This window comes from Corvus brachyrhynchos, unplaced genomic scaffold (genome assembly GCF_000691975.1).
Source record: "Corvus brachyrhynchos isolate BGI_N302 unplaced genomic scaffold, ASM69197v1 scaffold42, whole genome shotgun sequence".
Lineage (NCBI taxonomy): Eukaryota > Metazoa > Chordata > Aves > Passeriformes > Corvidae > Corvus > Corvus brachyrhynchos.
The window spans coordinates 925,198-952,082 of NW_008237242.1; the positions used below are offsets into that span (position 1 = coordinate 925,198).

Here is a 26,885-nt window from a genome sequence, read left to right on the forward strand (position 1 = left end):
GTCTCTGATTCTTGGCTTGAAGACAGTCGGTTCTTTGTACTCTGTTATTACAATGAGGTAACCAAAGAAAGAGAGTCTTGGTTTGAGACTGTCAGCTGTTACTAATCACTGCTCCATGGCTTGCTGTGAATCCCTGCTTGCATCTCCCTCCTGCTCTGCTTAACACACATAAAGAAGATAAATTACTCCCTAGTTTCCCTTCAAAAAGCATATTGTTTGTCACATTCCAATACTGTGAGGAAAAGACAGAATAATGCGAAGAGTTAAATGAGTATCTCAACAGCCCCACAGCAGGGTCCTTCTGAGGCAGATGTGTTTCAGGAAATGTACTTTCCTACTGGCTCTTCAAATGTATCCTGTTACATTGCAAGCCAACTCTACTTTTCAGAACAGAAGAGCGTAATCCTGCAGGAGTTTTCATGTAGTAATGTAAGCATCACTGACATTCAGTAGATGCACCAAGTGTACCATATTGACTTACTTCATTTTACCAGGAGGTGTTTATAAATATTTTAGCAACAACAAGCAGAGTGTGGGGTGGTTTATGAAATTCTTCCTTGCCCTCAGTGACTCATACTGACAGAGAGAAGAATTTAAAGGGAAGAAACACAGAACATTTTGCGTTGGAATGGACCTTTAAAGTCATCTAGTCCAACACCTTGCAATCAGCTGGGACTGCTTCAGCTAGATCAGGGTGCTCAGAGCCCTCTCCAGCCTGACCTTGACAGTTTCCACAGACAGGAGAGCCACCAACTCTCTGGCTGAGAGTGTTTCAACTCCCTCATTTTAAAAAAGTTATTCTTTATGTTCAGTCTCAATCTCTTTAAAACTATTACCACTTGTCCTGTAACAACAGACTCTACTAAAAAGTTAGTCCCCATCTTTCTTACAGGCCTTCTTCATGTTCTAGAAGGTGCTAAATGGTCTCCCCACAGCCTTCTGCTCTCCAGACTGAACAACCCCAACTCTCTCAGCTTGTCCTCAAACAGGAGGTGGTCCATCCCTCCAATACCTTTGTGGCCTCTGGACCTGGTCTAACAGCGCCACGTCTTTCTTGTGCTGAGGACGCAACAGGTGGATGCAGTGCTCCAACCCCCCCACAGGTGGGTTTCATGAGAGCAGAGTGGAGGGGGAAAATCACCTCTCTTGACCTGCTGGTTATGCTTCTTTTGCTGGCTCATGTCCAGCCTCTCACCCACAGCACCCCCAAGTCCTTCTGGGCAGGGCTGCTCTTGTTCTGTTCATGCCCAGCCTGTGCTGATATCAGGGGTTGCCCTGACCCAGGTGCAGCACCAGCACTTGGTCTTATTAAACCTCATGGTGCTCCCATGGACCCACTCCTTGAGGTTGTCCAGGTCCCTCTGGATGGCATCCAGTCCCTCAGGCAGGTCAAACACCTCTCTCCTTGGTGTCATCTGCAAACCTGCTGAGGGTACACTCAATCCCACTGTCTGCATCATTGATGAAGATATCAAACAGTGCTGATCCCCCCACAGATTCCTGAGGGACCTCACTCATCACTGATCTCATCTGGACATTGAGCCATTAACCAATCAAATTATTTGTGCACTGAAACAAGCAAACTAAGATGAGAGCAAGGCAGCGGAATACCCAAACATGGAAATTGTTAGGATAAAAATTGCTGTCGGTTTAAACCTCAAGCTTAGTAAATTTTTAACCAATACTTTAGACTATATTTCCCTGCTGTATCAGAAGGCTAAACTTGATGTCCCAGAAAATACTTTCCAGCATGGATCACTGTCATATTTTTTATAACAATTAAAATGCACTGACACCAAAGAATAAGTTTCATAAAGTAAGCTATTCTACTGAAAGAGCACTATCAGTGATGAACCACAACAGAATGGTCTTTCACTATTCATGGTTAACTGAAAGGTAAAAATCACTGTAAAGCCACAAGAGATTATTTGGGCCCCTTCCATTTACATCACTCGATGTTCAGGTGTTATTGTGCCATGGTTTCACAAAAATTCTCCTTCTAAGGACTAAACTGTAGCTAAACCAGCAGGTGTTTGCTAGTTTTCTGCCCTAAACATTCTTTCCTTCTGCTTCTCGTGTAAAATTCTGGGGTTCACATGACACAATTCTGGGATGATTCAAAATGACAAACTGTCAGAAACAACTAACCCTACAAGACCCAAAGTTGGTAGTTTTCTGGTGGCAAGGATGGGGCAGGATTAAAAAACTGTGGGGCAAGGGTAGTCATTTAGGAGCCACTCTTAGACATTTAATTGGCTCTTTGAATTGCATTACTATATCTCAGCCGTGGGTTTCATTAGTCAGCTTGGCTTAATCACGGTCACATAATTTTGGTTCAAATACAACTGCTAATTTTCCTCTGAGATATTTGCCCAGATATCTTAACAGAACTGGAGAAAAATAATATAATATCTAATTTCATTTTCTAAACATTCATATTTAAGCAAAGATAAGTTAAATTGAGATTTGGGAGAAACTTGTCTCATCAGTTCATGTAAAAAGGCATACAGGGCTATATTTCAGACATGCAATTTATGTGGCTCCAGGAAGTCATTATCTGTATTGATACAGCATTAATTAACTTCACCAATACTTACAGTTCTTTGAAAACGTTATTTTACTGTTACTGTTAATAAAAATCATAATCTAGAATTTGGATAAAATTTGTACCTGATCTTGTGAAAGGCTCAATTGTCAAAGCCTAAATTTAACTTCTGTTTTCTGGGAATGCTCAGCAACCCAGAGAACATGTTCAGCTGCAATTAGAATAAAGCTTTAGAGCTTAATCATGTTAATTAAACTTGGGCAATACCTCCACTGTCTTTACCTAACTTGCTTTTCCTTACAAATTTTCTGTCAGCATATTTTACTGTGACCTTGCACAGTGTTATTCATGTTCACAAATCCTCATCAACATACACAAAAGGGATTGTTCTCATGGTCTCACACTGTGAGTTTACTCATCACACAGCGCTTAGTGGATGTAGGGGGTGGGAGTAGCCCATTTGAGACTGCTTCATTAGGAGAGTGAAAGACAACCTTAAAGAAACAAAATTAGGGCAACACTCCTGAGTCAACAGTTGCCATTATTGCTGTTCCACCATAGGAGTCCTTAACAAGCAACTGCAATTTCCTAATGAAGAGACCGTAAAAAGTAAACAGGAAAATAATTAGGAATAAAAAGATGTTCCGTTCCTAATGTTTTGTATTTAAAGACTAAGTATAAAACATCCACAGGGAATTTATATAAAAATCTCTCCACTGACAAGGAAGTGCCATTAATTCAGCTGTAACATGCTGAATAAGGAAAGAATTAATCGCGGTCATAGAAATCCTCTTTTTTTTGTTTCAGTAAGTCAATATGTATAAGGACCAGAATGGACAGTTTGTTCTACATAGTCAGAACTGCTGGATTATTTTATGCATTTTTATCAACATATTGCTGCATCTCGGCAGAATCCCGACCTGGAGGTGTTCGGTCCTGTGCCCACAGATGGGAACCTCAGTCAAGAGCCTGCACCAGGGCTCTGAGCACAGAGTCTCTCCTCTACTGAGCAGAATTACCACTATTCTGTGAGGAGCAGCTGAGGACTTTGGGCTTGTCCAGTTTGGAGAAACGGAGGCTGAGGGGTGACCTCACTGCTCTCTGCAGCTTCCTGAGGACAGGATGGGGAGAGGGTGATGCTGATCTCTCCTCCCTGGATCAAGTTACAGAACCAGTGGGAATGGTTCAAACTATATCAGGAAAGATTCAGACTGGATCTTAAGAAACATTTCTTTCCAGAGGTGGAGGTAGCACACTGGAACTGCCTTCCCAGAGAGGTGGCCAATAACCCCAACCTGTCAGTGTCAAAGAGGTCAACGCCTTTAATAACTTTAATTTTTGGTCAGCCCTGAAGTCAAATTGGCCTAGATGGTCACTTAAGCCGCAGCTGAACTGTTCTTTATTTTAAATGGTCATCATTATACATCAAAAGGGATTTTAAAGAAACAAAAATTTTAAAACATCAGGGGAAAAAGCTTAAAACCACAAGAATTTTAGTGTAGGAAAGCAAATACATAGTTTTTTCAAAGGTTCTTAAAGGGCAGAAAAATACTCAGAAGCAGGGACTTTCAATATGATAAGCAGTAGCTGAGCACTTTAACAGTTTTCAAACTGAAATTACAGTCATGCATAAATGCATATGCTCACTTGCACACCCTCTACTCCCAGTGACAGTCTTGCTTGCTCTGAGGAAAGATAAAATCACCAAAAGTACTAGAATCAACACTATATAATGACTATTTTTCCTCAGAGGGTTGCTCTTTACTCTGGAGTGTAAGAAAATATATTCTATTTTAAAATTGATATTTATGGGCTCTCATTTGTTAGTTAGTGATTAATGCTGGGGCCAAATATAAGCCAATGTAAGCTTTGCTGACTAGGAGTTTACACGCAGAAATAGGGCTACAGTCATACCAGCTGCTGACCAGCTACTGTTGTGGGAAAAATGCATTGTGCATCTGATTGTGTAATATGTATATTCCTTCTTTCAAAAAAACCCAAACCTTCAGGTATAAACTCTTAACTAGTGTAATAGGAAAATCAGGCATAAACTCAAATCTCAGACTGAAATAGCTCACTGAGAACATTGGAGTGTTCTGAAAAAATCATTTTCTTCAGTTGTGCTAATTAAAGGGAGAAAGTGTTCTGAAGCTGTAGGACTTTTTGCATAGGTTTTACATTTCAGCTTTTAAAACAATTCCTTGGGACTTATTCTTGAACAAGCAGATTCAAAGCTGCTATTTACTTAAGCATTATCTAAAGAAAACATGCTCAGTTTATTTTACGTTTGATCTTCCAGGAGTGTAGTACCACCCCTCCACATTAGTGTGCCCTAGTATAGTCCAAGATTACACATGGATTATGTGCAGCATGCTTTCAAGATCTAGAAAATTAAAAACAGCAACAAGTCTAGATTTGGTAAATTTTAGAATTCTGTGTAATATAAAATCATAAGTACAATGTAATTGACACAAAATTAGTCACAATATAGTAGCTATTTCATGAAGATTCATAGAATCAATAGCTCATGCCAATTTACTGAACAGTAATCAAGTCAGGTGAGCAATCGGGGCTACCAGATTAGCAACTCAGAATTTTTAAAGTCATCCTAACTAGACTTTTTTTCTCCTTTTCTCTTTATCTTTTCTCTCTCTTTCTCCTCTTGTAATTATATATTTACCTTCTCCTTGCCTTTCCTATATTTTAAAATATTTTCATTTCTTCTCTTAACATCTTTGTTAAAGAACAACGTAGCATTTTGCTTTGTGACACTCTGGAGAACTCCTTGTCATGTCTTTATTTTATACACAGTGGTATTTCTCAAGAGAGGGAAGGGGTAGGTGAAGGAAGAAGACAGGGCTGAAGGCTTGGGTTTGCTTGCAGTTTTACAGATTTAGGCCTACCCCTTTCTGTCTTTTCTTCCCTTCCTTCTCCCCGGCCTCCCTCCTTCCCCATCAATACTTAAAAAATCATTCCCATTCATGTTGTGTGAGTGCACACGCTAGGAGAAATTACGGGGGCTCTGCTCCAGATCACCTTGACAACTTCAAGGCATCCCTGTGCGTGGGGACTGGTGGCACAGCAAAGTTTCCCAGGCCCCCTGGGGAAGGGGAGGGAGAGGAAGAGAGGAGTCAGAGGTGCTGGAGCCAGGAGGGTGTGGAGGAGAGAGCAGCGAGCAGGATGAAAGGGGCACATACATCTCCTGCAGGACAATGGGGGTTTTGCTGGCTGACTGTGAAAAGACACACTGAGGATACAATGCTTTGTGACACATGAAAGCTTTGGAGACCTTTCCAGAGTCCCATTCAGTTCTAAGAAATCTTGTCAACATCTTAAAATGCAAAGAAAACAGCCCCTTTCATTTTCTCATTCTTTAAAAACAGATTTAAAATATTATTTTAGGCAACTGTTGTTGCTGGTATGCTGGAAACTTTTGCAGTTCTCTGAGTTCCCAATAATTGCAGTGGGAGGGGAGACGACCCAGAAAGTCCCCAGTAAGGGCTCTCAGAGGTGAGCACTTGCTTCCTCCTCATACAGCTTTTGTTCATACTTAGGCCTGTCATCCTTCTGCTTTGAATGCTTTCTGCTATATGTGCCATGAGCAGCTACAGCTCAAGAAGAAAGGAATTGCTGTCCCTGTGTTAAAGCTGAGAAATAATTTATATGATACCAAGAGCAGGAAGGAGACTGAGTGACCTAAAATAAGGAGCCATGTAGTCCCAGCCAGAGTACACACCAGGAGACCAGGCTGGAAAGCAGCTTACAAAGACAAGAGCATGACTCTTGCTTCCCTGACATACCACTTTCACATGGTTCACCACTCAGTCCCAGAATCAGTCCAAGAAAAAAACAGGATCACAAAATCTAATCCTTCAAAACAGCAATCTTTACTGGTAAGGTATGCCCTACACTGACTCTTAGTGATTTCTGGAGTATAGGAGACTCAAGGGTGAAGTACAAATAAACTGTCAGGTTTGGTTAAAGCACAGGCAGGTATGGCGGGAAATCCTCTAAGACTGACAGTGCTTAGCATCTGGTGTTGAATCTATTATCTGTAAAGGGCAGAATGCTGGGAACCAACTGATTCAAAATCTCTGCATTTCCAAACATTCCTACCAAACTGTATAGGTTTGCTCATGTTGTAAAAAAAGTATAAAAATGGTCTTATGCAAAATGAAAAAATAGATAGACCTTTGTTGTTACTTGAGAAAGAAAAAGAACATTTAAAAAACCCCAATTAACACATACAAAAATTAAATTGACTGACTAATATGTGAACATTCATTTTTCACTTTCTAAGTTATGTTTTAAGTTTCTTATTCATACTTTAAAAATAAAATTTGTAATAAATGCTGTCTGAGATAAATGCTGTACAATTCAATAGCAGATCTGAAATTCTCAAAAAATTATTAACATTATTTCTTGCCTTGGCTAACCATATTTGCATTATTTTATATTTACCTTACTTGTGGACTCCAAAAAAATAACCAATCTTCCATTCATGAGTAAGAGGGCTACAGGACTTCCCATTTGTAAAGTTAAGAAAGCTCTTTGTTACTTGCTAGTGTTTACCATCTTCCTCACAGAATTTCAGAACATAAATGTAAACTTACCATGAAAATTATAATACAGTTTTGCAGGTGGAAAATCTGAGTAGAGACATGAAGGATCAAATGCTTCAAATGTTGGATTTCCATGTTCAGTTTCTTGCTGTACCAATAACATTTTTCCTTCCACTACAATGGCACACATAAGCCAAGAAATTTAGTGTGTGAATCTAGTGATGGAATTCCTTTTGTGTGTATGAATCTTACTGGCTCTAATGATTTCTGCCAAAAGGGCAGAAAATGAAGAAAGGTGAACTGAAAGGGTAAGTATGAAGCATGTGATTGGTGTAATACTTTGAAGATTTGATTAGAGCCTGGGACACATCCTTGATCTCTGCTGCATCAGGGACTAGAGTACTTTCACTGTAGCTCCAATAGAATGTATCTCCTCCTTTAGAAGACAGACAGAAGGATGTTCTATCTACAATGATTTGAAGAACATTTAGTTTTGCCAGGCAATGATTCAAATTTTATATTTCCATATTATTTATATTCCTGCAGTCCTCTTGCCTTATTCTAAATGCTTTCTCCTCTGAGACAGACAGCCAGAACAGAAGGTGGTCAAATTTTTTTATATGTTCAAAGGCGGCATCTATATAAATGTGTAGGCAGTCCATGGAAGTATGGGTTAGGCAATTCCATATAGGAGGAAATAATAAAGCTAAAAGATCCTTTCAAAACTCCTTTTTTCATTTAGCACTTTGAAAGCTTGATTGCAACAAGAAGCCTGAGCCCTGGTTTGAGACAGATGGCACAGGCCTCCAGATGGAGTATGGGCAAATATTGAGGAGAAGGAACAGTGGGACATTTTGAGGAGAAGAACTAGCAAGACGTAGCTGCGACTGCTGGAAAGAGAAAGAGCATTTCCATTTCTGACATTCCCTTTTAAAAAACATATTGCAGCTATTCATCAGTGCAATCTCATGAAAAAAATACTATAGAAGATGCCATAGGGAGCACCCTAATATTCACAGTAGATCCAAACAGAGCCAAGAATTAGGATTAATGTTGCAAGTCCTGCAAGTTTATGGGAGGCAATAAAGGTTTATTCATACCTTTATGGTAAGGATTTTCCGAAACAGGTTAGCAGCATTTAATCTGTTTTAAAGTCCCGTGGCTTGGGACAGAGGTAAACTGAGGTAGCCCATTGGGGATTAAAGAAAACTGTTCATATATATTAATTGTAGCAATCATCAACATCACTCAAGAGTACTCTATTTTCTATCTTACAAATTATGTGCAGCACATTTTTCAGACTGTTGTAACTACACTAATCAGAAAGCATGAATTGTCTCACTGGAATATATAGGGAGTGCCACACTGCATCAGACCAATGATCTTTGCATTTAATGAAGTGTTAAGAAAGCACAGAAAGCTGTAACTCTTGTTATAGAAAATTATGTAACTAGGGGTGGAGTGGGAAGACAGTGACAGAATGAGCTGCAAAAGAGGGACATCTTGCCTTGAGTAGCTTTAAGTGTCCTGGTCATCAAAACTCTTCCCACAGAACTATTTTCATTATGCTTAGGTCATACCCTTTACTCACAACTATATCAGTTGCATGTTGTTGTGCTTAAATTTACTAGGAATTGCTGCCCTGGATAGTAAAGCCTCAGGGAAGATGGGAGTCCGAGCAGTAGTCTACTACATGAGCACTACTATCATTGCTGTACTGATTGGCATAATCATTGTGGTCATCATCCACCCCGGGAAAGGTACAAAGGAAAACATGCACAGAGAAGGCAAAATTGTGCAAGTGACAGCAGCAGATGCCTTTCTTGATTTAATCAGGTATGGCTATGATATTGCACATTTTCTGTACCAATAGCTATGATGGTAATATTTAGATTCACAGAGAAAAAAAGTAGAGAATTTTAAACAGTGACTGCATAAAGTTGCCAAATTTCTTTCAACTGTGTGATATCAATATCTCTAACCCTTACAATGCTACAAAAGGATACATGGATTTATTTCCAAATCAAGCTGTTGCAGGGGAAGAAACTGCTTTTAATACTGAAAGAAAGACCGATTCTTTCTTTCTTTCATGCACAAAAGAAAGACCTCTGTTTTGCTATCTGCATGGGTCTTTTTTCCTTCTTCCAAAGCACAGACCTTACTACCAAATTCCTCCACTTTTCTTCTAACTTGCAACAGTTTTCTCACTTCACTTGAACCCCTGATTTAGTTACTCGTTTTAATTTTGATTTGTAGCCACCAATCTGGGTGCATCTACTCAATTTATTCAATTATATGAATGGGAAATAACTTCCAGGAACAGGCAAGTAACATGCTTGAAATAGAGGGCACAGAAAACCTTGTTTTCTCCTTGCTCAGAGACTCTGCAATAACTCTTCTATAGAGATAGTATGCCACAGAAGTATTCTAGGGAGTAGGGAAGCTGAGGTTTTGAACTCAGGAGCTTTTCCACAGGTAAAACCACCAAAGTTTTTTGTTCCGCTAACCCATTTGGAGAATCCAGAGACACAGAGAAAGGCCTCCAAGGATCATGCTGCCAGGAAGGGGGACTACAGTAACCTCCATTAAGAGGTCTGTGCTCAGATTCCTCAAGATTTATTCAATTAGGCTGCTTCTAAATCCCTCAGAAATGCACAAATCAAAGAAAACAAAGAAACAAACCCCCATCTGCAACAAATGTACACACACGTGTATGTATGTATTATTATTATTATAGAATATTCAAACATCAGAAAGATTTGGGGTTTAGTCACAACAAATCAAGTGATAAATAATAATCAAGTGATAAATATCATGAAGTACTAGGCTACATAAGAGCAAAAACTATTTGAGAACTCAAAATACATTAAGTATTATTAAATTATTTATTAATCTGGATTCATAAAGCATTAATAAGTACAAAATTAAAAGTGAGTCTTGTCCCATAGAGCTTTGTACATTTAGTAATTTAGTTAATGTACTGCTCCATAACCGGACTTGCGATACAATACAAATACAGAGATTCCAATTGCCAGGAACCATCCAATCCTAATTTTCATCCCAGTAAAGCTAACCAGGCCAATGCTATGTGCAACGGTCTACTCACTGTATATGTTATCACATATTTGTCTTAGGATTCCTTCAAAAATTAGCTGGTCAATTCTTTTATTAGCTGTGTCCTTACTAAAGGAATTATTAGCTTATTATTGCTTCTCATGTTACTTTCTTTCTCTTTCACAGAAATATGTTCCCTCCAAATCTGGTGGAAGCTTGCTTTAAACAGGTAAAAATATTTTTTTTTGTTTCCAAATAAAACATGAAGAGGTAAGAAATTAAATGTAACCACATTTGCCTTAGGAATATCACATTCTTGTTAATACCACTTACAGCAGAAACATAACTTATATATGCTGCCAGCTGTCTCAAAAACTCCTGAACTAAACTAACCAAATCTATGCTCTGTTTTCAATCATATTGAGACAACAATATTTACTATGAGAAGTGAAGAAAACCAGGCTTGGCAAGTCAAAAAATTATTTTTTTCAAAATGTCAAATTCAGATGTTGACAGCAAGGTTCATTAAAATGAACTCAGGATTTGCCTTTCTAAAACAGTGTTATGTTAAACTGGGAGATACTGAGATATTCACCATCTGTGCAAAGACTGGAAGAATTTCAAGAATGTCATGTGACAAAAAGGTTCGAAAGAGAAGAAAAAAATTTGTGGACATTATCAAAAAAAAGGCAAATTAAGAACTTCCTGTCACCTGTGGTAGAAGTCCATAGGAGTACGTTTTTATATTGCTTCTCAAAAGCCTCTATTGTTAACTTGGTCTTAACCTCAGCTGTCCTACAGAGAAAATAACAATAACTAGTTACATTCTTTTTTTTTAAAGGAAGACATTATAGATTCAGTGAAACCTAGAATGTATGTTTCCATAATCTAATTGCTTCACGCTGACCTCACAGACAATCTTGAACTGATATTACTTACCAGCTACTGCTGTAGCAATAAAAAAAGCTGAAATGTGAAGGTCAAGAAGAGCATAAAGTATAAACTTACCAAAGCCAGCTGAGTTACATCTTGCAGAAGAATTGAAAAGAAATTGTAACATTCTCTCTAGTTATATAAACAGAAACCAATAAAAAGGAGTGACTTTCTGCATTAAAGATTTCTAGATTAAAATTAAAAAAGCAAACTAGACCCAGGTCCAAGACTAACAAATGCCATGCCTCTGTCTTCAGCAAGGATGTTGATGAACTCAGTACACTGATGCAGAAGAGCAGTACAGAAATGAAAACCTCTATATCTAAACTAGAAATAGATTCAAAGAATTTAATGTAATAAAGTACAGGAATGATATGATCTTTATCTCAAAGTAGTGAAATAATTAGGGCATAAAGTTATAGACGTAGCAGCAAGTATTCTTCATAAATCTCTCAAATTTGGAAGTTATTATCTAGAGGTCTTGAGAGCAATCAAAGTGCCTTCCAGATTGCAGTTTCAAAAAGATTTGGGAAATTATTTAAGCAGATAACAAGCCATTCATTTGATCTCAGTTATATAGAAGTATATAAATGCCTTAAAGGAAAAAGTAAAGACTTCATAATAAACAAAAATGAAAAGTACATAAAGCAAACAAATTAGAAAAACCACAAAGGTTTCTGAAACATAGTTTGTATGGAGGTAAATAAGATAAAAACATACAAAAAGAAGATGAAATCACTATTCCTGAATTTGAACTGGAAATTAGTAGTTTTTAACCCTACGTTACTTAAAAGTTGAATTCCTGAAAGCATCTTCATTTAGGAGTTATAGGAACACTTCAGCAGTTTTCCAATACAGATTAAAAAATTCTTTTGATAAAGTATTCCATAGCAACAGGAAACTTGGCTCAGTGACTAGCAGTTCTAAACCCATGTTCTTAATTAAAGATGTCCTGTAGATTCTGTTAACATTAAATATATTGTATTTCTCATGTGCTTTACTTCTTAAGGGGTTTCTAGAAAACAATTCAAAAATCCAGGACATATTTAGTGAAAGCTTTTACTGACTTTCAGCAGCAACTGAAAAGTACCAGGATTAGTGAAGTACCAGGATTTTAAATTTGTCATACTATTACTTTTTCAACTTGGTACCAAACCCTAGATTTTTATCTAAAAGTTATTTTGTGGTAGTAGATTCATTAAATTAAGATCTGAACTTGCAAGTATGTGTAATATTAATAGGTATCCAGATGATTTTTTATATCCGACCCCGTAACTTTCTTTTCAAAAAGAAAGTTCCATCCATTCGGTCATGCATTTCTCAGAAGATTTATGAACAAGAATGATCCATCTGGCACAAATCTGTTTCTGTAACACTGTGTTTGATGGCCCAAACACAAAACACACAAAACTACCCGTAGCTGTCCACACTCAACAGTGTAATACTGACCCACAGCTTTACACACCTGAAAATAATCACTGGAATATGCACTGAACATTTAAATCACATCTTTGGATAGATCAGATGTGCACATTCTGTCTCACAGCATCTTTAGGCAGGTTTCTTTCCTAGTTTATACTGGAACTCACTGGAAGGTGTGAAAAGAAATGAAACTGCGTGAGGAGCATAACCAAAGCAGGAGTGCTGTTAGGAGGAGTTGGGAAAGCTTTTACAGGATTGCTGCTGGGAGATGAAGAGTCCAGAAGGGAGACTGGAACCTTAGGACCTATCCAGGAAATATCTTCCTATATTTCCTACTGTTCTCCTTTCAGATTAGTCCTTTGGATTCCGTTTAGTGTTTCTTTCCAACTAGACTGTGAGGCAAAGCTGCCTCCCCTTTCTTTTACTCCTCCTCATCCTCCTTCTTTGCACATTTTATTTCCCAGTAGATTTTTTCATCTTGACACTTGACTGACAAGAATTTTCAAGTATGATGGAGAGTGGTTTGCTTCCCTCAGGACCCTGGGATGCATTTGTCATGTCCAATAGACCTCCATTCAGTTTCATCAGGTGATTCCAAGCCTTTGCTTACAGCAGGAGGGACTTTGCTCCTCCAAATTCCACCTGAACATTCAGGGACTTGAGAGATGGAAAGCCTGACTGCCAGACAATGAAGACCAAGACAAAGAACTCATTGAGTACCTCAGCCTTCTCAGGCTGGTTCTTAAACAGCAGATTATTAATCTAAATAACATGTCTTCTGGTGCTGGTGATTTCCATATGACTTGTGGTTATATTTCCATATGACCTTCACTATGCACAGATCATTTGAGGTTTTCGTGACTTTTATGAGTAACGAGAGAATCTGAATATATTGACTGCAACTAGATACTCCACATATACCTAAAATTAGATTACTTTGTTCAAAATTTTCTCAATGCCCCTGCATTCACCCCCAGTTTAAGGATATCTGAAGAAATCTTTGGGTTTACCTTGCTGCTCTGGCCACTATCTCTTAGTTTTTCTTTCTTTGCTAAATTAAGAAATTATGTCTAGCCTGGGGCTGAGCAGTAGTGAGCAGTCTCCTTATTAAGCAGATACTGCTTCTTAGCTACTTGTTCTTTGTGCTGTGCTCTGGGGGTCTATCAAAGAGCAGAAGAAACGCAAGCAAACTTGTGGAATTAAGAGACAGAATCAATCTAAAAATTTGGGGAGGGTCATTCTGGAGTGAATAGGTAGAACTTGATGCCAGCTGAAGCTTAAAGAACTGCATTCCTTCTGAGATATTTTTGACTACATATTCTTTCCTGAACTCGTCATTATCAAAGGAATTGGAAGTGTTAATCATACATCCAGAAATTAATACTACCAATATATGGTGTCTATTCCTCATGATAATTTGGGCTAGTTAATATATATTATGGCTTGTGTCATCAGCTCTTAGGCAGAAAATTTAGAATGCTTTTGCACATATCCATATGGAAAACAAAGAAAAAAACCACTTAAGATGGAATATCTCTGTCTTAATTTCTTTTAAATTTTTAGGGTTGCATTTAAGCAAACTTGTTGCTTTTAAAGTCAGTATTGTCTAAATGCAGCATCATCATACAGACTTAGCAAAGACAGTACTAATTACATTATCTCAGAGTAAATTATGACAGTGAATTATGAATTTCCAGAATAGTTACCTTTTCAGCAAGATAAGCCACCAGGATGTGCTGCTGCCAGATTACAATGTTTCATCCTTGAAGTCCTTCAATAGATCCAAGTCAAATGACTATGTGTATCTTGAATCACTAATAAAAACAAAATAATAATGAAAGCGTAAACAACTGATTCAATGCATTATTCAATACAGCAACTATATTGTCTATTTCATAGTGTGCTAAGTTAATTAAAATTAATTTTCCAGTTGTTCATTACCACCATGTCTTGTAAAAATGCATTATTTTTGCATTTCACTTGCAGACGATTTTTTATAGAAAGCTGTTCAAATTAATGCATTCAAATATCACTTATCTTGCTCCTCAACTGTTCTCGATACATGAACTTAAGGAAAAATTATGAGTATTTTGCATCTAAAATCTTACTGGGCAAAAATACCTCTTCCTGGAGACATAATGCTCCAAGTATCCTCAGAAATGACAGGACTTCAGTGATGTTGCCTAGCCCATCACATATTATCAGTGAATGGACCTCTGGTCTCTCTCCTGAGACCCTTAAGCCTACAATTAGCAGTTTTATTTTGTCTAATTTCTTCTATTTCTGAAAGTTGCAAAGGAACAGGAATCAGCCAAATCAAAATGTGATATTAAACTGTCAGTTTGAGCTACATTAAAAGCTGGTAACTCTGATTGCCACTGAGATAGAGATCTGATGAAAATAGGAATGTTATAAAAACTCAAAAAATTATTTCTTGCCACCAGTTACTCTGCACAGCAGAAATAATCAACCCTGCTATTAACTCATCTATTTCAAAACACTCTCTAACATTTTGAAGGTGGTTCTTCATCCAGTCACTTCCTATAAGCAGTTGGCTTTTTCACCATTTCACACACAGAAAATACGTTTCATGGTGGTGTTTTGCCTTTAATGTAATTTTAAAAAGCAATACTAAGAATAAAGCTCAACCTACACTCTACACTGTTTTCCTTAGTAGATACATCCCTTGTGTTACCTGTATCTGGTCTTCCTTGATTTCTTTTGCTTCACCAGGAAACTTCTCATTACTTTTGATAGACAACTTTGGGCGTAAGATCCACAGAAGGCATATCCACAGGGATGTCCTGGGGCTGAGCCAGCTATAACGAAAGTAAGAGCAGCTCAAGTAAATATTCCAGAGCAAATAAAGTTGCTCTGCTTCCCATTGCTTAGCTTATCATTTTGAATCACACTCTAAATAAGATGTTTCTCCACTGCTCTAGCAGGGGTTCCATAAAGACTATTCTCCCTAGCAATATTTCTGAATACTTAAGTCTGGTGAATAAGGTGAGCGATCAGGTAAGACCTACATCTCTGTGGCCCAGTATAGTAGACGAAATGGAAAAGGACTTTGCTGAGTGAGTTCCTAAAATCCACATTATATTTCTAAAGAAACTTAAATAACACAGAACTAAAAGCATGTTCCTGCTGCAACAAAATTAAAGAATGAGCCCAAAATTAAGGCCTATTCATATTACCATGTCAAATTCTTTCTAACACAGGTTTTTGAAGGCAAGAATCTTTGTGTTTGGTGTAAAGTGTTAGGCGGTATTTTAACATTGCTGACAAGACAGAATAAAAAGCACTTCAGTGAGCACATTATATTACATTTCCATTTACACTCTGTTACTTAAAGAGATAACCCCATCCCACCTTCCCTGGTTCTTCCCTGTCAGTCAGTGAGAACTGATTCACCTCCACAGGTTTTACCCAAAAAATGGTGACTTTTTTTGCTTGGTAAGATTTCTGCCACTTTGAAAAGTAGAATTATCTCACTAAGAGATCAAACAAGAACTATCACAGTTTGGATGTGAGTTGGTGAGGCAGTGGTAGTGGGCTTTTCCATGTCAGCCAACTGCTCATAGTGCTCTCAGCTGAATTCTGCACAGCCCAAATTGTAAAAGATTTTAACAAATTTTATTCAAGACTCGAGAGTATCTGACCTTCATGTAGGTTTGTTCTGCTACATATTATTCAGAAACTTTCTATAAGTATCCTGCAGCAGGTTTTATTTGACATTCTGAAAAACTTAGAGCCTTTGGAGGGATACCTCAAATATTTTGGAAGGGGTGCATGAAACTATTGAGGTGCAGAAAGCAACATCAAATCAGACTAGTGTTGAAAGATGATGATACTTAGGTTTCCCATCCTGGTCATAATTAATTCATTTCACTCAAGTACTTCTGAAGTGTTCAACAGTCTCCAGATATCAGTAGTGATACTTAAACTTGGGGACATAGTTCTCTTTTCTTGGTAGCTCCGAAACAATAAAAATCCAAACCTTGATGCCAGTGTGCTGCTGCTTTAATGGACTAATTAGCATCCTGAGATACATAAGAAACATTATACTAGTGATATTCAGCATGCTTTATGCTTTGGACAGGACAGCAGGGCTTTTTGAGCCCAGATAGAAATATTTGGGATGTAAATTTCTCTTTGGGAAAACATTAGGGGGTGAAAGACTGGTTTTCAAAGCACACATTTAGGACCATATTGATATTTAGAAATCCATTTGTCTGTTCCATAATGGAACCATTTAAAGTATAATCATTTCCTTAATTAAGAAGTGTGGTGACTTGTATTGCAGAGTAAACTAATGACTTTGCCATAACAAAGGAAAAAAGAGGTATGCTGTATTCAAGTTAGCTTCAGTCTAATTTTTTTTAATATAAAAAGATGAAGAAATAAAGAAACTACAGAGCACAAAAAAATATTTTTCACTAGCCAAAAAAAGACTATAAAAGGTTGGAATTTTGTTGCAGGGAAAAATAGCAATTTATATAAAACACAAACTAAGAATCAATAGTTTTATTACCAGATACAGGAGCATGACAAATCTGAATCTTTTGCAGATGACTTTGGCCTGTTTATGAGAAAATGATTTCTAGAAGCTGAAACTAAACATTTAGTATTAGAAGTTATTACGAATTTTTGTTGCTTTCAGGAAATCCAAATTTTCATCATAGCACATTTTACCTAAAAATATTAAGCAAAAAATTCAAATGTCCTACAATAGTAAATAACTTATTTAAATTGTGATGATTTAATAATAATAAAAACAGTAACTTTGTTTGCTATGATTCACCGAATTTCTATCTTTCTTTTATTTTTGTTTTAACAGTTCAAAACCAATTATGAAAAGAGAAAGTTTAAAGTAACTATTCCATCCAATGACACATCCACGGTGACTTCCATAATCAGCAACGTGTCAGAAGCAATGGAAGCTCTCACCCGAATGAAAGAGGAAATAGTTCCTGTTCCAGGTTCTGTGAACGGAGTGAATGCCCTTGGCTTGGTGGTGTTCTCAATCAGCTTTGGCCTGGTGATTGGGAGCATGAGGGAGCAAGGTCAGGCATTGAAAGACTTCTTTGATAGCCTTAATGAGGCTATCATGAGATTGGTAGCTCTAATCATGTGGTAAGTGCCTCTTCGATAAATTCCTTTCTAAGCTACTAAACAATATTTTTTCATCACAGTTCGGCACTGGGCACTGTTTGGCGGAAAGTCAGACAATAAGATTGTATCTACCTTGTAGCTTTTTTCATGAGTGAGCTCTAGAGCTGTAACTCTCTGTGACAATAATTTGCCCAAACACACCAGCTCTTTCAGTGGGTTTTGCTTTTGACATGAGAAGAATCAGGGTCTATGGCAGAAGTTTCTACCCTTTTACAGAGGTATTATATGTCTTCATAAAGATAGCAATCACAGCGTAAGATGTTGAAGTTTCATTATATCTTAATCTGAATTCATTAAAGAAAACCAACAAACCTCTCCCATAATCTTATTTCTACACAGCAAAACCTCGTTATCATAATTTTCCAGCACAGCTAGTTCCTGTAGTTGTGGGGTGTATCCATATGTCCTTGCATTGTAGCTGCACTGCTCACACATACACATAATTTTCCTGCTTTCTTTATCGTGTTCATTAGGTAAATAAAATAAATACCTTTTCCCTCAAGGTATGAAATCTTTTCAAATTCTTTTCATTATTCTCCAGGTAGAAGGTTAACTATGAAAAGAAGTAACGTCTTCTTGCCTTCTTTACTACAGAAAAAAACCAAATCAACTCGAAGAGTCTATCCAGGAGCAAACACTAGATATGAACTCCAATAACTAAAATCTTTTCTCCTTCACAAGCACATTTAAAATTATAAAGCAGAGGATTCAGATAAATTTCTGCATGGACGTGATGGCGTAAAGGGGAGCTGAGATACAGTGAATAGATTCTGTTCTGTGGTATCTTACCGTGAGAAGACAAGTGAACATTTATAGTAATAAGGCTGTACCTAAAGCAGTGCTGCAGCAGAATTATGTTCAAGTTTTATGCCCAGCACCAGCCCTTTTTTCACCTCTAGCTGTGCTTCCTGATAGGGAAAACCAGTTCATCCCATCTGTGCTGCTGTCCCACAATGCAGCCAACATTTGTCATACAGATTTCTTCGTGCTGATGAATATATTTATTCAGTGCCCCACTGGATGGAATGTAACACAGCCAGAAGTGATGCCTGGAAAATAGAAGAGATCTTCCCAACAACATTAGAGTGAATATAAAAACAAACCTCTAGTTGAAACCTTTCAGGTACACAATATGGCAAAAATCACACTTGGTATACACAATTTTTATAAGGTTAGTCAATTAGTATACCTATCATACACCGTTCAATTAAAAGGTTAGTTGGCTAGGTAATAACTCCTGGGGTCCTGCCCCACTAAAAGAAGTCCAGAGGTTTCTTTTACCCCACTGTTGTTATATCTGGTCCAGATTCTGGTTGGAAAACAGAGCATCCTTGTAGTTGGTTGTCTTCTTGGAATAAGACTGAACAATATTTAGTAATGCTTTAATGAGGTAAGCTTCTTGCTCCTAAATGTAGGGAAGAAAGATAGGAAAAATACTAAAAGCTACAACCATGCTTTAGCAATCTACAAAGCTACGAATATATGGAAAATATAAAAATCTAAATATCTTGGGCATCAGAAGCCGCTTGAAACCTTCAGAAGTTATCAGACTTCTGTGCAGGTTCCTTCCCCAACAGCATGGGAAACAGCACTAGAATAGAACTGGGTGCTTGGCATAGTCTACACATATGTTGGTAGAGTCTTCATTCACACAGGCAGAATTGTAACAGAATTGGCTAAAATAGCTTTTAAACTACACCTGAATTCCAAGGAGAGTTCATTTCCCTGCCTGTCTAAAAGGTGATGCTATTTCAAGATTTTATACATCTTGAAATCCTTACCAGATGTTGAATCCATTGAATCCCACCAGAAACATTCACTGCTGTGGTTTAATCCAGGTTGAGCTGTTCAGAGTTGAAAAGTTCTTGAACTGCTTCTGAAGAGGAGCATCCTAACAGTGAAATTCTGCATTTATGCATATAAACACAAACAGTATGGATGGGGGACCAAATCTCTACTTTGTTTTGTAATCCTATTTTGATTTCTTGTTTGCAGGTATGCTCCACTTGGAATTCTCTTCTTGATTGCTGGAAAAATTGTTGAGATGGAAGATATGGGTGTGATCGGTGGTCAGCTTGCCATGTATACTGTAACAGTTATCATCGGTTTGCTAATTCATGCTGTCATTGTCCTACCTCTTCTCTACTTTGTGATCACTCGTAAGAATCCATGGGTATTTATTGGAGGCTTAATCCAAGCATTAGTCACAGCTTTGGGAACATCTTCCAGGTATAAAACAGTATCTTAAAGCCATATTGTTTTTATAGTATTACTGGTTTAAGAAACAATTTTGCCTAATGTTTGGTGAACTCTGTATTCACTTGGGCACTGTATTTCAGTTCTGCTGCTCTCTGATACTGACTTGAACTCTGTTTTCTGTAAGAAACCCTGAACAGGATGAAGTTATTCTGTTTGGTGATGCAGACTGTATGGCCAGAACCATTGTAACTTTGGTCAATCTTGGTGTTTGCTATTTTAAGTAGTTTGTAATGGCTTGATAATGAAGGATAGAGCTGGAAAAGGATATGCATGGCCTAATGGAGCAGCAAAGAAAAGTCCAGAGGGGATTCCTATCGGCAGCTGACATTCTGTGCCCAAAATCCTGATAGAAAATTATGGATACAGAACCCACAACAGAAATGTCACTTTTTCTCTTTGGAGATGGTCATAGATATGTCATAGGAATTTAAAAAACTGTTTGCATGTGTGACAGAAGGAAACATTATTACGATAAAGTGTATGTTTCTATACCATTTGACCTTTTGTAAAACAGCTTCCATTTTAATAGATTTTAAAAATGTCTCCTACAGATGGGGGATTTCAGTTGGAGATTCTGTAATGCTAAATTTGAGTCCTTGATGTTTGAGATTATTTTGAAGTAAAAACCTAGGCTGATGCAAGACAGCATACTGTACTGCAAGTGGATTTAAAAACCATTTAAAATTCAACCGTAAGATGACAGTCAGCAAAGATATTTTTCTAACACAATATTCCACAGTGCCTCTTTATTTTTTGCCAGTATTTTATAGATACTGATAGAGTTTTCAAAGACTACAAAGTCTGTTAAGTAGTTAGTAATGAAGGTTTCACTGGGATCAAGTAACCTGATTTGCTGTGTCTTGAAAAACCTCTTTACTTTGGTGAGATCAGATGCAGAGATACAGGCCTGGCTTGGACAGAGTTAACTTTCTTCATAGCAGCTCATATAGTGACATGTTTTAGATTTGTGGCCAAAGCAACAATGATCACACACTGACATTTTAGCTGTTGCTGAACAGTATTTGCACAGTATCAGGACCTTCTTTGCCTCTCACTCTGCCCCCAAAGTGAGTTGAGGAGTTCACAGTGGGCTGGGAGGGCACACAGCCAGGCAGATGAACCAAACTAGGTAAAGAGATATTCCATGCCACATACATCATGCTCGGCAATGAAAGGGGAAAGAGGACTTTAGGAAGGCTGGCCATCTATTACTTCAGAACTTGCTGGCCACTGGTCTATCTGTGGGAGGTGGTGAGTGGTGCTTATGTATCACTTGCATTGTTTCGTTTTCTTCTGCTCTTCTTCCAAACTTCTCCCTCACTTATTAAACATTTTTATTCTCAACCCTTCCATATTCTTGTTTTTACTGTTCCTTTCGGTTTTGCCTATCCCATCTAGGTGTGGAGGCAAGCGAGTGGCTGTGTGGTGCTTAGCTGCCTAGTGGTGTTAACCCAGAGGTGCAAAAATAATGCAACCATTTATCAAAATGCTGTTTCCAGGGAAGCCTGCAAATAAATAAGAGAAAACATGCTTTTTACTGAAGGTTTGAATAGCCCATTCTGTATACCTTCAAGGAAACAACGTTTAGGGATGATTCAATCACAGCTCCATGACTCAAAAGTGAGAAGCAGGAATTTTAAATAGATCCCTGTGCCTGGCAGAAGAACCTTGTGTCATAACACTGAATTTAGACATTTTCAGACTAGGGATTACATAGAAAATGGCAGTAACTAACAGCTGGAAAAAGTTTCTAAGAGCATTAGGAGAACCCTCATCATTAGAAATGCTTAAATTCATGATTTGCATTTAAAAATTGTTCTGGTAGATCACATAAAAACTAAGACAGAACAGTCTCTCTTGTCATTATAATGTGTGACACTCCTCTCTGTCCCTCCCTGTAGAACTTATATCGTATATTATCCTCTTTCTTTTTGTTTCAGTTCTGCAACACTACCTGTTACATTTAAGTGTCTGGAAGAAATAAATGGAGTAGACAAACGAGTTACAAGATTTGTACTCCCAGTTGGTGCTACAATTAATATGGATGGAACTGCTTTATATGAGGCTTTGGCTGCAATTTTCATTGCACAGGTCAACAACTTTGATCTGAACTTTGGGCAGATTATCACAATCAGGTATGGAAACCACTGTTACCTACATTTGATAAAAAGGACCTTTGTGATGACCCCTTGCTGGTTTATGTGGGATTAAACATAAGTATCTAGAGCTAAAAACAAGAACTGTTACAGTATCAGATTACCTCTACATCTTCTGCACACAAAAGGACCCCCAGCATGTATAGTCCTTCAGATAATTTTTTTAACAAAACTGTAACATGACACACCCATTACTGCACTTAATAAAGACAACAAGAACAGGTTTTAATTCATTTCAAATTTTTCTTTCTTAAGAACTCATGCAGCTATTGGGACCTACAGTCCTATAATGAGTATCAGGTAGTTTATAATGCATGTACAAAGCTGAAGCATAAAATCGTCACAATGTTACTGCTAGGAGAGGTAGTGTTTTCCAGGTGTCAGGATACAAACAGAGCTAGCTGTGTAAGGAGCAGTAATACATTTTTATTGCATCAGCTGATAGAAGTGGTGAAGACAGGTATGTTTTCAAGCACACAAGCCTTCTTGTTTGAAATAGAACACAAACAACTCACTAGTTAGCATTCAATGATAACTGATCTGCTTTAATTTCAGTATGTTTATCACGGTTTAAGGAAAAAGGGTGATGGGTACATGTGCAGAAAGGAAAGTCAGCAAGGAGACATGAGGGCACTGTGGGACAAAGACACATACCTACCACTCAGGAACACTGAAAGTTCATATATAGTTCTTCTCTCCATAAAACCCTCCAGTTTATTTCAATATTCATTAACATAAGGCAAAGCTCTGCCTTCACCCTCTGAGGCAATTGTTTCATACTCATTATTACTAGAGCTGCTCCCTGAAAAACCACCTGAGAAAACAAAATCTTCCTAAACCGGGTGTGAACAAGCATATTTTTACTAAGTCAGTCGACTGTATGACTCAGGTTTTCTGGCAGTTTTCTGTTTTCTGATGGCAGAACGCCAACTGCTGGAGGACAGAGACTTCACCTGGCATGAAGTTACAGTGAGATGGACAGAGAGCAGAAGTTCTTGTGTTAGATCTGCCAGGACAGAACTACCTCCTCAGCTTTTTCTTTTAACGTGTTTGAGCTTGTGGAGTGAGTTTTCTCAATGGGTGGGGACATGTAACTTTAATGTTTTTGTCTGGCCCTTGGCATCTAGTATGGATTTTACCACCTAACAAAATCATGTTTCAAGGTTTCTGGATAAAGGTTTACTGAAACACTTTGAATCAAGAGTCATACTCCCCTGCAGCTATAGGGTGTTCAGATAAGGGACTAGGCTCATGTCTTTATTTACTACTAAGCAAATACCTTCTTGTTTTACATCTGATTTTAAAGTTTGACAGATGATAAGGAGAGGCTTTTTTACTGTTAATTGCTCTTGCCATCTCTTTGCACAGCATCACTGCTACAGCTGCCAGTATTGGGGCTGCAGGCATTCCTCAAGCTGGACTGGTCACCATGGTCATCGTGCTCACATCAGTAGGTTTGCCTACAGATGATATCACTCTTATCATTGCAGTGGACTGGTTCTTGTAAGTATTTTTATGGAGTTGCTAAAGGCTTAGACCATATTTAGCAGTGAAATAGCCTGGGGCATTCTGGCTATAATACAATGTTTTGCTGTAGAGGGAAGTTGGATACAAATACTAAAAAGAATCACTATTTCTTGCTATTAAGGTATTTTCTTAGAGCAGATGATGAAGGGCATTGCTTAATGATGGTTCCTTTTGCATGTAAAAAGTTTACTTAGAAACCTGTATTGTTAGGATACTAAGAAATCTTTCAGATACACTGCAATTAAATAAGCAAAGAATTGTTTTAGTCTTTTATTTTTTGTAGGATGGCAATGAAAACTTTTCAATCAATCAGGCTCAGAATTGGATCAGATCCAACCAATTCATTGCAGCCTTGCTGACTATCTAACCGAGGAAAGGCTCATCTGTCTACCCCATGAACACAGAAATGAAAAATAATTGTGTTACTGCCACCATAAAGTATTGCCCCTCAGTTTTTCCATTCATCTATCTGTAGACATACACCTTTAGATATAGATATATAGATATATAGATATATAGATATATAGATATTCCCCTAGGTCCAGGAAATAAACCAAAGGAAGGGTCCCTCCAGCCCCTATTTCAATTAACACTTATTATTTAGCTTTTTCGGGGCTTTTACCCTTCAGTCTTCTCAACTGTTCCTTGAAAGAAGTTGCCTGTGTTGTTATCAGATCATAATGTCTTCAAGTTATTATCTAACCACCTGATGTAGCTGCTTACCTACTGACGCTGCCAGTCACTCCTCGTCAAGATGCCTCCTGCATCTCCTGGGCAGAGCCCTCTGAGAGGGATGAATTTTTGTAGTTTAATTTGAGTAATTCCTGCACAATTCCACCCTAAATTACACATCATAGTTTGTGGTCAGCAGACAAACAAACCTAACAAGGTAGATTCTTGCTGGCTTACATGTTCAGAGGATACTCTTGCTCTTGATACCCAAGAACATCAAAATGCATCCAAGAAGCCATAAGCTCCCTTTGCCATCCTCATCATGTGACTGTTTCTTGCTGTGAAGTTGCTAAGAGTATTAACATATTTTGTGACTCCACATCCCACTATATTTGTTAATTTCCATAGAAGAAATTGTGGTATTAACAGTTCAGATAAGTGAATGCACATAAAACAGGTGACTCACCTAGTGGCTGCTTAAGGGCCAATTTAGCAGCTAGTCTGCATGCTTCCTTGAGCAAGGGATGAAATTAACTCACTACTTTTTCCTTAGGGATCGTCTCCGTACCACTACCAACGTCTTGGGAGACTCCATTGGAGCAGGAATTGTTGAACATTTATCACGGCATGAGCTGAAGAACAGGGATGCTGAAATGGGTAATTCTGTGATAGAGGAGAATGAAATGAAGAAACCATACCAACTGATCTCGCAAGAAAATGAGAATGAGAAACCAGTAGATAGTGAAACCAAGATGTAGGCTAGAGAAAGCGTGAGTTCAATACTACAAGTGTGAGAAAACACACACTTTTTCCGGCAATTTATATCTTGAATTCACCAGCTTCAACTATTCCTTGATTTCTCCCTTTATGCTCGCACTGGAAAGAATTAATGAAAATATATTCCAAACTAGCAGTGATCATGGTACATGTTGGCTTCCCACTTAAAAAAAAATTAACAGGCAACAACACTGGTCCTGCTAGACATATGCTAACTGGGGATAAAAAAAGAGATTGTGTATATGTTACTCAGTCCTGTGAATCTTTTTTTTTTTCTTTTTTTTTTTTATGAACTGGAAAGCAAAAAAGATAACAGAGCCTGAAAATGGTTTTATTTTTTTAAACACCTGTTGCAACATACTAAACATCTATAAACACACAATCAACACTTCTAACTTGATAATTGCATCCAGCTAAGTAAATTAACAGGACTTTTGCTATTTTATCTGATTTTCTTTCTCTAGTGTTATATTATTGTTCAAATACTAGCAGGACAACAAAAAGCAGGAGATTAATTGAGGGGATAAAAAGGGGGAAGATATATAAATAAAGAAAATACCCCCAAATCAGCACTTTTACCAGCTGAGATGAAATATTTCTGAGAAAGTTATTTTATCTAGACAGTTTTTCAAATTAGTTTCAGCTGATCTTTATAAAATTTAGCCTAGTTGGCTCCCACTGGCTCTCAAACATTTACATATGCATGTATGTATTTCCAATCTGGATTTGCTCCCTTAATTTCAACATCACAACCCAGTTAAACAATCTGTGTGTGTAAGTGTTTGTAAGAGCAAGGCCCTGGTCTGGGACAGAAGCTGTGTCGTCATCCGTGTCTGGATAAAAAAATTTGCACACTTTGGATGCACTGATGAGCTACTTAATAAGCAATTGTAAGAAGGCAATGCCAGCCTTCTGCAGAAGGTGCAGAGGGTGAGATGTTCAGATCCTAAATGGGCTGGATTCTGAATCTGAATTCCTGAGACCAGCAGAGGTTTTCTGATTGGAAACATCCCAAATTCTTGATCCACTAATAAATTATAGAGGTATTAACTGGACTCACATTTTTCCACCTGGAGAAGGCTCCCTATCTTAATGTGAAATTCTGAATTCCTAGAGAGTTTATCAGTAGCACCTGAAAAAGAAGAGAAAAGCCTTTAGAAAATAAAACTAATGGGTGCTTTTGTACGTTTTATTAGGAAAAGATATGCAAATTGAAAAATAATAAATACTATAATATATGTTGAAATTTTAATTAGAAAGGATTTTAAGATGAAATATTGTAGGTAACTTTCAGGAAATAGATAAGGAAAGAATGAAGAAAGGGAAACAATGCACTTGTAATACAGTGGCCTTTTTGTTCAACTCGAGATTATTCCCTGAAGAAGCCCTTTTCTAGAAATACAAGTTATGTACTTTTTCCTTTTTGTCTTGTATTAGTAGAATGATGCCTTTTCCTGATCTTAAAATCAAGAGTCAAACACAGTTAGAAGGGAAAAAGGGATTTCACCTTGGTATTTATTTTAAGGATCCCTAGGTGCACACATCCAGGTGGAATGCACTGAAATGCACCCCGCCAAAAGATCGGGTATAACATTATAGGTTTTATTAATTAGCATATCTATCAAAAATTCCCCAATGAGAATGAGCCCCCCCTCCCCAAGGAGGCTTCCCCTGGATGGTTCTACCTTAGTTTACAGAATGTGTTCTGGAGAGGACCTTGGGGTCTGGGGTACACTGATCCCTAACTAAGAAGCTTCTAAAATGTTTAGTCTCTTAGCTGAAAAAACAAGTCCAAGAATGTAG

At 37.8% G+C, this 26,885-nt stretch overlaps 1 protein-coding gene and 1 long non-coding RNA gene across 3 annotated transcripts in view; one reads left to right on the forward strand and one right to left on the reverse strand.

Annotated features, from left to right (window-relative positions):
* LOC108445660 overlaps positions 1-18,649 on the reverse strand; it is a 120,817-nt gene extending 102,168 nt beyond the window's left edge. The window contains exons 1-3 of the long non-coding RNA XR_001860609.1: positions 18,522-18,649; positions 15,170-15,335; positions 14,223-14,330 (exon numbers count right to left, since the gene is read on the reverse strand). This is a non-coding gene — a long non-coding RNA (uncharacterized LOC108445660). The remainder of the gene's footprint in view (positions 1-14,222; positions 14,331-15,169; positions 15,336-18,521) is intronic.
* The window catches only part of SLC1A3 (solute carrier family 1 member 3), a 61,822-nt gene extending 36,252 nt beyond the window's left edge, over positions 1-25,570 (forward strand). The window contains exons 2-9 of one of the 2 annotated variants that reach the window (XM_017730229.1): positions 6,530-6,534; positions 8,739-8,943; positions 10,348-10,390; positions 17,357-17,652; positions 19,687-19,920; positions 21,891-22,085; positions 23,475-23,609; positions 24,859-25,570. In XM_017730229.1, coding sequence (XP_017585718.1) covers positions 8,774-8,943; positions 10,348-10,390; positions 17,357-17,652; positions 19,687-19,920; positions 21,891-22,085; positions 23,475-23,609; positions 24,859-25,063 — 1,278 coding nt within the window. In that variant the 5' untranslated portion in view covers positions 6,530-6,534; positions 8,739-8,773 and the 3' untranslated portion in view covers positions 25,064-25,570. The remainder of the gene's footprint in view (positions 1-6,529; positions 6,535-8,738; positions 8,944-10,347; positions 10,391-17,356; positions 17,653-19,686; positions 19,921-21,890; positions 22,086-23,474; positions 23,610-24,858) is intronic. The other variant, XM_008630607.2, reaches the window with a different exon arrangement.
* Positions 25,571-26,885: the final 1,315 nt, after the last annotated feature.